Genomic DNA, 11,001 nt, shown 5'->3' on the forward strand with positions numbered 1-11,001 from the left:
TCATTCCATTTAATGACAACAGTCACTTTCAGGACTAGCCACATGGTGAAACATACGCCTTATGAAAATTGCATTTTCTTCCTTACTACTACATTGCTTAATCTTATCTCGGCCGGGGGGGGGGGGGGGCTTCGGAGGTCACCCTCAACGAATCGCGCAAATTTTGTTGACTGCGCCGTTTGCTGACTTTTTAATTTAAAGTCTTGCGCAACTTTCGAGACCAGTTTTGCGTCACCCGGGTACGCGTTTCCGAAGGTACGCATCGTTATGTAAGTGCATGTCAGACCAAAAATTGCTCAAAAACATGATTTCCCGAAATACCACGTCCTTGATAGCATTAAACAACATTATCATAACTATGCAACATCTATATACATGTAGTGCTTGATACAATGCAGGTAATCGCTGTATACGGTTACCCCGGCTTTAGCATTGTTACTCTGATCAAGTGCTTAAGCATTCAAGGAATATCTAAATACTGGGTACTCATTTACTACACCTGGGTGGAGAGTGGCAAACAAAGATGAATGTCTTGCCAAAGGACGCGGGTGCTGAGGCGAGATTCGAAACCTGGACCTTCTGGTTTAAAGTCTTGTGACTTATCTACTCAGCTACAACACCTATAATGATATCACCTTCAGCAAATTGCACTGTTTGTCTGATTTTCCTTCCCCTTTCCTTTTGAGGCCTTTATCAATTTTGGAGCTCTAAGCTTAAGATGACAGTCTCCCACATTTCAAATGTATTATTTCATCTAATTTTTTTTCTGCTATTTGTTTTAATAAAAAAAATTATCAGGTATAAATATATTTCAATTAGATTATTAGATTATATAAATGCATGTTATTAATTATGTCATTTGCTTATTGTTATGTTCTGCAAAGAAAAAATGATTACACTTGTACATGTATATGCTTTTGTTACTGGAATGTGGAAATAAATAAATAAAATCAAAATCAAATGCATGCTCACCTGTCCTGATCGGCATACATCCAAGCTCTACGCCCAGACTTGAAGGCATAACTGAAGACATGGTTCCTGACAGCTACAATGACATTCTTGGATTCACTGTTGACTTGGATGGCTTTGGCTTCAGTACTACAGAGACACAGAGAAACAAATGAAATAGAAAATAACAGCTTTCCAATTGATATAACATTTGCAGGCACATATCAAAACACACTAAAGTGGTCTAAATCTTTAGCCTACAAGGACTGAACCACTGCAGTTTCATTATTCCATATGGAACCGGAAGCTACAATATTCTTGGATTCACTGTTTACTTGGATAACTTTAGCTCCAGTACTACAGAAAGAAACACAGAGAAACAAATGAAATAGTAAATAACAGCTTTCCAATTGATATAACGCTTGCAGGCACATATCAAAACACACTAAAGTGGTCTAAAATTTTAGCCTACATGGATTGGCATACTGCAGTTTCATTATTCCATCTGGAATCGGGATGATTTTACAGAGGCTGTTCTCACTACGTTCCTAAAACTAGTTTACTGGAAACTAGTTTAAGTGGAAACTAGTTTAACGTGTAGTGAGAACAGTCGAAGCGATCTTCTAAACTAGTTCGGAAAACCACCTCGCGATGTAGTTTTCAAGATCGCTTTGCCTCGTTAAACTGGTTTTAGCGTGAGGACACAACCGTTCTTCGGGAAGCGATCTTCGCACATTTTGAGCGCGCTACTCCACATGACAGGTGTAGAATGACCATGCTGCAGTTTCGAACTTCGCGCGAAACGTGTCATCCCACTGAGAGCGTTTCCATAGCAACAAGAGCGCTTTACGTGAAGTGATTTTGAAAACCACTTTCGTGTGATCAAGTGAGAATGCTAGCAAAGCGACCTTTCAAACTGGTTTCCTGAATCGGCTTCCAGTAAACTAGTTTTAGAAAGCGTAATGAGAACGGCCTCAGAGTGATTTCAGGCTCTGAGATGGTTTGGGACACTTTGAGGATCGATACATTGTGACCGTATCATGACAAGGAAAGAGAGGGTTTATTGATTCTGGTAATTGTTATCATACCGTCATGTAGACTAGCTAGCAGGCATGTATGAAAACACATAATATTGGTCTGAATCTCCAAAGGGCTTTATCAAACTGACTATTTTGTGGCATTTTACAAGTTGTATTTGAGCTAGACTTGTCTCATGACCCACTTGTTCCCTGAAATTTCAAATCAAAGTCTGCACGTGCAGACTAATCATACACAAAGGTCATCTAAGCTTATACCCCCTTTAAACCAGACGAAGTTCCCGCTACGTTCTCGAAGTTCAGAAGAAATCCTGGGACGTGGCGCCAACTTTGTTTGAAGTTCTCGATAGATGTGACATTGTCACGTGTGTGCTACGTCTGCATCACGTTAATGTGTCGTTTATGCTGCGTGTGTAGTGTGCCCACAAAGTTCATTCTGCGCGCAGAGCCGGTCCATGCTGCGTCGAAACGGTTCCCGCTACGTTCCGACTACATCCAGCAGATTGCGCGACTTTCTGTACCTTCGTCTCATTTGGACGTAGAGCCAACCGAGTTTACGTGGTGGCCGCGTAGTGGCAGTACAGTAGACATGGACAGAGTTGTTGCCACGTTCTTTCGGTGTCCGCTACGTCTATGAAGCTGTTGGTAGGTCTTTACTGCGTCATTACTACGCTCGGTTTAGACGGCGCTTCCGCTACGCGGACTTTGGACATGTTCACATTCCACATAGCGGAAAATTTGTTTTCGGGGATCATGCAGACTTTGCCACGTCAATAACGTTCTCTCTACGCTCTCAGTACGCTGCAGCTGTTCCCACTGCGTCATGGCAATTTTTCTTTGACGTAGCGAGAACTGCATGGACGTAGCGTTGGTGTAATGATGGTATTATGACAGTTTACTGAACGCAAACCAGATGCTCTTTGAACCATCATCCCAGCAGTGGAGCAGTATCAATTTATGGCAACAGATGTAGCACTTCCACAAAGCTTATAAAGAACCCTTGGTCTAATCATTATCATTATTATTTTTTCTTTTGCATCGGAATTCCCTCTAAAAATATTTTTGTTTAAGATGGACCCACAAAATTATCAACTTGGCACTTTTTCAATTTGAAAACCACAACCTTTCATCTTTCAGTGAAATAAGCACCAGTGTTCAAAATACAACAATGATGATCTATACCTGCTGAGGCCAGCCGTTTCCGGGGTAACAGGGGATTCCCATTTCAGGTAGCCGGTGGTCGCATTCCACAAACGGAGAAGCCTTCCTCCACCAGATAGTGTAATAATACCAGCTGAAAATCAAAGAGTATCACAAAAGTTATATCTTAAACACCTGGATTATGAATGAGAAAAATGGGTTAAGCACAAAAATATGCTAAAGAACATTTTTTCCTGCTATGTATCCTATTTGTAAGCTCAATATGGCTTAAAGGAATTGTTTAACTTTGTGAGCAGCCGATTTAAAAAATTCTAAAACCAAGATGAAACATGTGTACAAGTGCATGTATTAGAACTAATAAACCCTGAAAACAACCATTATTGGAAATGAAAAGCTAAAACTACAAGGCAAACCCCAATTTTGTAAATAGGCGTCTTATAGACGCCTAAATAGTACACATAAGTGTATGGGATGAAACTAAGATGGTGTTTAGGTCACTTTATATTTCAATTTTTGAAGCACTTAATAATTATTTTCGAACGCAATTTTTTTTGGGCTTCATTTTTGTAACATATCACAGACATAGGTGACAAGTGTGACCTTCTAGCTCAGATTTTTAAAAAGTCAAACCAATGTTTATCAATCACTTTAAGTTAACTCCTCCCCCCAAAAAAAACCTACACAAACACTAAAAAAAACCCCCCAAAACAAACAAGCTACTGTACTCTGAGACATAATTGGTAAAATATGATTCACTATTGGAACAAAAGAGCCACAAAATGTTTTTCGAAAGTGGGGGTTGGGTCATAAATGTGTGTGTAAGATGTGGTGAAGGGGGGGGGGGGGGAGGGAAACAAGTAAAAAAAAATCACAATATGGTCATTTCACATAATCAACATGTTTTTTTTTAATTCTTACCATCAGCAGAGGAATACAGCATCGAATTAATGACCCCCGATTGACCTCTCTGAAATATGTGCCTCCAGTTCAGCTGACCGGCTAGATTGATGCTAGCAAGGACATTAGACTCGGTCGCTACGTACAGCTGACGTCTATGCTTGCTCTGCTCAAAGGCGGAAAACTTGACGCTCCCAACATACTGATGTCTCCTGTACAATCAAAAGAAAGAGAGGTGAGATATGTAATACATATCATTGGTGCTAATAGACTTCCACAGCCATCCCAATTCCAATTTAACTTTTTTTTAACAAATTAATTTTTGCCCACTTTAGTAAACTACTGTATAAGCTGTTATTTTCGCGGGGGTTTTGTTTTCGCGGATTTCGGCCGCGAATTTAACACGCGAAAATTTTGACACATTTCTTAGACCCCTTTTACATCTGAAAGTTTCCTACCCGAGACCCGACCGGGTCCACTTGCAACCTTGACTGGATTATTGGTGGATTAGCTTCGCGAACGGACCGAGTCCGAAATGTGGTCTGTTTACATCACAGCGTTCATTCCCTCCCCAATCGGTACGGTTTCCAGTGGTATCCGATTGCTGACACCAATAAAGGGCGCTCTCAATCTAGGCTCTGAATAATTTGTGCGCGCTAATTGAAGTTGTTCACATTTCGTTATTCTGGAAGAATGCTGATGATCCCAGCAGTCGTTGAAGATTTGATCGACTTGAAAAGGATACTTTTAAAATGCTTCCTTCTTTCCACTCAAATCAAATACTTTATAAATCACAATTCACATGTCGCATGCCGCAAAACATTCGAAGAACGACGGGGCTGGGGAGGGGATAGCACTCGCTATGACGTAATTTAACAGCTAGCGAACGGAGCGAGATAGGTTCGAAAGCTTGTGTGCGTTTACATCTATGAATCGGTGGACCTACCCGAGACTACCTCTGGATGTGGTCTCGGGTAGGTTTGCTAAAAGGTGGCCCGAGGTATGTAGGTTTGGGATGTTTACATCTGATTTCTTTCCGACCCGAGGTATGCCATGGGGGAGGTAGGGAATCTCTCAGATGTAACAGGGGTCTCAGTCAATGCCAATGCCTCCAACAGCAAAGCTTTACTATTGAAAACATCATGCATAGTAAAATAATAGAGATATGCACCTCTATATGTACAAAAAACAAGGCTTAGAAAGTACAGTTGGTGATTCAAAAAGTTAGCTAGAATTTCCCTTTTTTTAATGTCTCAAACAAAATCAGAGCCTAAACATTTTCTAACAATATTTTATCAATATTTATACACTCACTGTAATATTAAAATGTATTTTGCATGAAATAATTTGATTTCATTGTCATCTGATTGACTCTATACACACGTATTGGTAGCTATTTGCATACTCATTAATATTCATAAGTCACATGACCAGAATTTTTGAGGTGAAGATTCTGGTCACAGAATTCCACAATTTTGCACTTTTACCAACTTTTGAAAAATGAATCAAACAAAACACAAATTCCAAATATCGCTTAACCCTATAGATCCTGTGACATGATGAATTTTTAGATCCAAAGGTTAAAAAAGTGAAAATTAAGCCACCTTTTTCTACAATTTGTAACTGTTTTTACATGGACATATTATGTACAAAATACATATCAGCATGGTGACTTTGAGGAGTATAGATTTGCACATGGATCGCACTAGTTTTGCTTCTTTGAAATGCTGTGGAAATGTTTCGTACATCTTCCGATCGCAAATTTAACAACCCACGAAAATGTCGGGACCCCGCGATTCGCGAAAAATTCTGTACGCGAAAATAACAGCTTTTACAGTAATTTTCTACTTCCGCCCAGCCCCGAGGTATACGCTTCAATGTGTTGTATTAAAAGAGAAGTTCACCCTTATGCACTCATCCAGGAACGAGGTTACAGTGTATATAGCCGAGGCATTACAGCCTTGTTCTCGGCAGCATACCGTGCACTTAACAAAATTTTAATTGCTATTTTTCCTCCCCATCCCTTGCCCCAAGGATTACTAACTAATCCCACTAGATCTAACGTCACAGGTAGATTATTAGTTTAAGGGTATGTAACAGAAAAAAGGAACAAGGGTGTTGCTAGGGCGAGCACATAATATGCCCACCTGTAACACGGAAAATGGAGTAAATGGTCAGGCAAGAAAAGTGAAAGGTGGTGACTTGACAAGTTTTTTGACCTAACAATCAATTGGCTTTTTGCATTTTTGTTACCTAAAATTTTTCTTTATTCCTTTATTTTTTCCCTTCTCTTCTCTGCTTCTCCTAAGTTCTTAGTTGCTGCTACGTTTTTCTTCCTTCCTCTCTATTTTAAAAAATATCTTTCTTTATTTCAATTTCTTCCTTTCATTTTTTATTTTCCCTTTTCGTTCTTTTGTCTTTCTCTCTTCTCAGTTTCTTTCTCTCTTTATTTCGTTTCCCTTTTTCCTTCTTCATTCACTTTTTCTTAGTTCCTCTTTCTTTCTTTCATCCATTTTTATTACTTTTCCTCCTTATCATCCTTTTCAATTAATTCATTTATTACAGCATATTCATTCAGGTTCAAAAGATCAGCATAAACCTGTTTTTCATCATATATGCGCATGCGCAAGGCAGAAGAGGCACACGGCCAATGTGGGAGACTCTCTCCAATACAGGAGATTGTCTCCAATATTGGAGACATGCTTTGCAAAAGAGTTAAAGAAACCACACCAAAGAAAGCGTGATTTTTTATCCATCCAAAATTTTGTCTCACCGAGGTCAGAAGCCCATTTATTCTGTGTGTGGATCACAGCCAGCAGATGACAAAAAAAATCCTTATCAAAACAAAAGTAGACGGTGGATTTTTAAAGTAGACGTGAAATTTTAACTGAAAAGGGGTAATTTTTCATGAGGAATCTGCTTATCACATTTATATTTGCCGCCAAGCTAATCCTTTTGCAGCAAATGTAAACAAAGGAAATTAGTCTCCCAAACTGGAGACTGTCTCCGGAATTGGATACCCAGTCAAGTCAAAAGTTCAAGTTCAAGTTCAAGTTCAAGTTCATTTATTTCTTTCCACAACCAAAATACAGTGCATACATGTACGATATCAATAAGGTTAAAAGAAAAAAACACAACAGGAATAAAAGCTTATGGACAATGAGCTAAAAAAGATATCGAAAATATGGGAAAGAGGTGGTCTGTATAGAAGCAACGCTTGTTAAGCACAGATCACCTTTGATACAACAAAATATGTATGATACAATATAAATAAACGTCTGCATTGAAAAAAAAGCAGATAAGAAGCAAGAAAAAAAAAGTATATATACAGTAATAACATAAAAAAAAACAACTAACTAAAGTAGGGTAAAGGAAGGTAAGTACACACGACAAAACAGGGCGGGGGGGGGGGGTACTAATCCAGTTGTCTGTAGTAAGTATAAATGAATAACAGATCTAGCATTAATACTTAAATATCGCTATGAGGATTTTTTTAGTTAGACACTCAGAATCAAGAGTTGAAGAGGAGTTTAGGCCTACAGAGGTTATATATATAAGTCTAAAATTATACATTATTTACATTACATATATAAATCCAAGAAAAGAAAAAAAAACAGTCTATAAATAATCCATGTACTTGTAGTAGGATATAGAAACAGAAGAAAAGGAAAATAATATCAATAATGCAGCATGACATGTAGCACGAAATGTCACGTTTCAATGTAGGTGTACAAAGTCTCTGATATTGGAGATAATCTCCCTCATGGGAGAGACAGTCTCCCATTATTGATATATTGGCCGTGCGCCTCGACTACTGCAAGGGTCTAGCTCGAATCCTCGGAAATGCGCATAAGATTTTTTGAAATCGGCAACTGGAGGATGGATACGGATCGAAATTAGGATGAAGAGTAACTAAGAAATTAAGTTTTCTTTTCTTTTTTGATGCCGTTTCAACGAATATTTTGTACAATAAATTTTTTCCCACAAATTGCCATTCGGAGTATCGGAGCGGGTTCAAGCTTGATGTTCGGGTGGGTGTAGCCGGTATAGTGAAGTGTAGACCAAAAGCTTCGGTCTCTGTTTTGTTGGTTGTTCAGCTGAAAGTGTTGGCTTCACTCACCAAATACAGAGACCGAAGTTCTAGCGCGATCTGTACAGGGATTCAATGGCCATATGTATATGTACTTAAGATCGGATAAAACGGGGAAGTGAATTTGCGCGACAGCCGAGGTAAGTCACTGTTTTTGTTCCTTTCAACTTCATTTTTCTCCTTTTTTGGCAATTAATGCCAAGAGGGAATATTAATTTGCATTTTGGTCGCGTTAATTTTCAAAATTTTCATTCATTAAAGACAAAAATTGAAGAGCCCCGATGGGGGGATTTTGCATTGCAACATGCAAGTCCCCTAATGGTGGCCACTCACACATTGTACGAGGTTAGTATGTACTAACCTCGTACAATAGACCGTGTTTGACCCTGGATTTCGAAGTAGTCGGCAAACATCGCTTCATTGCTGAAGTAATATTTGCCGAAGCTCCTTCTCGCTACGTACCGGGGCTCTTGCCGGTAAGTAGCAAGATTTTGCTGAATGTAATAATAATAAAATAATAATCCGATAAAAAAAGCACATTTTGCTTACCTCGGCCTCGAAAGTGACTTCGCTTGTCTCTTCCACGGAAATACAAGGAAGCCCGTTGGTGGCGCTAATAATTTCACAACCTTGATTCAGCTCCTCGGTAATTTTATAACTGTATCTAAATTCTTTGAATGCGCAATCCTCATGATTAATTTACTAATTATGGGCACCAATTAATGAAATGCCTTCAAAAAACATAATTAATGATTATTATTGGTGATGATAACACTCATTTGCATTAATTTAAAAAGATGACTGATAAAAAAAAAATGAAAATAATATACGTGCCTGGAAAGAAACCAGCAGTACAAGCTTTGACGAACGTCAATAATACGTATACGGTATACCAAAGTCTATACAATGAAAAAGATTGGACACTTCACGGACTTTGCGTAATGCCTTGCGTCGATATGCGTGTAAAATAGTGTAGGTGCCTATTCTTTCCCTTGTCGTGTCTTTGATATGAATATAAATCGCGCGCCCTCTTCAGGAGAAAATTGATATCAACGCTGACTGATTTCTATCTCCGTAAAATCTTCACTAAAGATCAAGAAAATATACATATTTTTCGAAAGAAACTTCAAGGAGAAGTCACGGAAGGATCTAAATGATTCGGTAAGTGTCATAGCAGGATGTGGAATATTTATTTATACATAATATTTTATGTGGGCAAAAGCCCACTGTATTTTCGAAGTGTAGTGGTGTGTCGCGTTCGTATGACTGATAATCCTTCGCTCGCGAGACGATATGAACCCATGGGTGAATGGTGGCTGCACGATAGAGAGCCGTCTGTGTACGAGGAGAATTAAAAAAAAATGTTTAAAAACTCCTCGAAACAGACGGCTACCAGCTGTCTAAGTGAAGTGGAGCCTGCACGAATAGGGTCTATCACTTGAGGTAATTTCTCTCATGAAACATGCTATCCGCAATATCCAGACAAACGCAACACAGAAACGTGATAATCATGATAATGCCCCAATCCGTGCGTGCAAATAAATCGCACGCGCCAGTGTTCACTCAATCAGGCCCAAAAAGAAAAAGCATCGGGCAATGCCCCATTCACATCATTGCAAGCGTGACTATTCAACATAAACTAGATCTAGAAGTCAAATTGATGTAATTTAATCAAATATATCAGCAAATATTTAACACTGAAAAATTCCTACCAATCGAACTTTCCTATTTGATCTTCAAACAGAGCAGATGAAAATTGAAGACCAGTGAGGAGAACGAGAACTCCCAGAGTCACGGGGGCCATGCAAGTCGCCATCTTTATTCTTGCAAATGTACGCCATCTACGTCAGCAAGGCCAATTATGATTATCGTTTTTTAGGAGGGGGCGGGGGTCATTCTGTCATTTAGATTATCCTTTAAGAATTCAGTATTTTCTTCATCGTCATCTATATCACCATCATCATCTATCACCATCATCGATCATCATCATCAATCATAATCATATCATCATCTTCATCATCATAATCATTCCCTCATCATTACCATCATCTCCATCACCACCATATCACCATCATCTCCATCAGGCATCACCATCATCAATATCATCATCACCACCATTATGCATTGATCATCTCCATTTCATTATCATCATCATACATCATCAATCATTATCATCACAATCATCATTACCATCATCATCATCATCACCATCATTACCACCACTACTGCCATCACCATGCATCATCATCATCACCATCACCAGTATCATCATCACCAGCATCATCATCATCATCACCATCACCATCATCATCACCGTCAACAGCATCATCATCATCACCAGCATCATCATCATCACCAGCATCATCATTACCACCACTACTGCCATCACCATGCATCATCATCACCATCACCAGTATCATCATCATAACCGTCAACAGTATCATCATCATCACCATTCCCATCGTCATCAGCATCATCACCCTAAATCATGTAACACCATCTACCCACTGCCACCACCATTATCACATTTTCATCTCATTCATCACATTACAAACATCAATTTCTCCACTTTTTTTTCTTCTTCTCCAATCTTAATTCTTCTCCTCTACCTTCTCACTCTCCAAATCTCCCTCTCCTCCATCTTCTTAAAAAAAAAATAATTTTCTTAAGCTCCTCTTGTTTCCCCCCTTCCCCTGCTATTAATTTATCATCATCATTAGCACAACCAACTTTATCAAATGTCAAATGAACATGTGAAAACTTCAAAGAAAGATCAATATTTTTTCAAATATAATTTAATATATATACAATTTTTTTTCTTGAACCTCTAGTCCCCTAACTGAAATTGTACACAGTACATACAGTAAC

At 38.8% G+C, this 11,001-nt stretch overlaps 1 protein-coding gene across 1 annotated transcript in view; it reads right to left on the bottom strand.

Annotated features, from left to right (window-relative positions):
- The window catches only part of LOC121427366 (ER membrane protein complex subunit 1-like), a 35,586-nt gene extending 25,622 nt beyond the window's left edge, over positions 1-9,964 (bottom strand). Inside the window, exons 1-4 of the mRNA XM_041623722.1 lie at positions 9,846-9,964; positions 4,065-4,255; positions 3,168-3,279; positions 973-1,098 (exon numbers count right to left, since the gene is read on the bottom strand). Coding sequence (XP_041479656.1) covers positions 973-1,098; positions 3,168-3,279; positions 4,065-4,255; positions 9,846-9,949 — 533 coding nt within the window. The 5' untranslated portion in view covers positions 9,950-9,964. The remainder of the gene's footprint in view (positions 1-972; positions 1,099-3,167; positions 3,280-4,064; positions 4,256-9,845) is intronic.
- Between the last annotated feature and the right edge of the window lie 1,037 nt (positions 9,965-11,001).

Source organism: Lytechinus variegatus, chromosome 14, assembly GCF_018143015.1.
Source record: "Lytechinus variegatus isolate NC3 chromosome 14, Lvar_3.0, whole genome shotgun sequence".
Taxonomy (NCBI): domain Eukaryota; kingdom Metazoa; phylum Echinodermata; class Echinoidea; order Temnopleuroida; family Toxopneustidae; genus Lytechinus; species Lytechinus variegatus.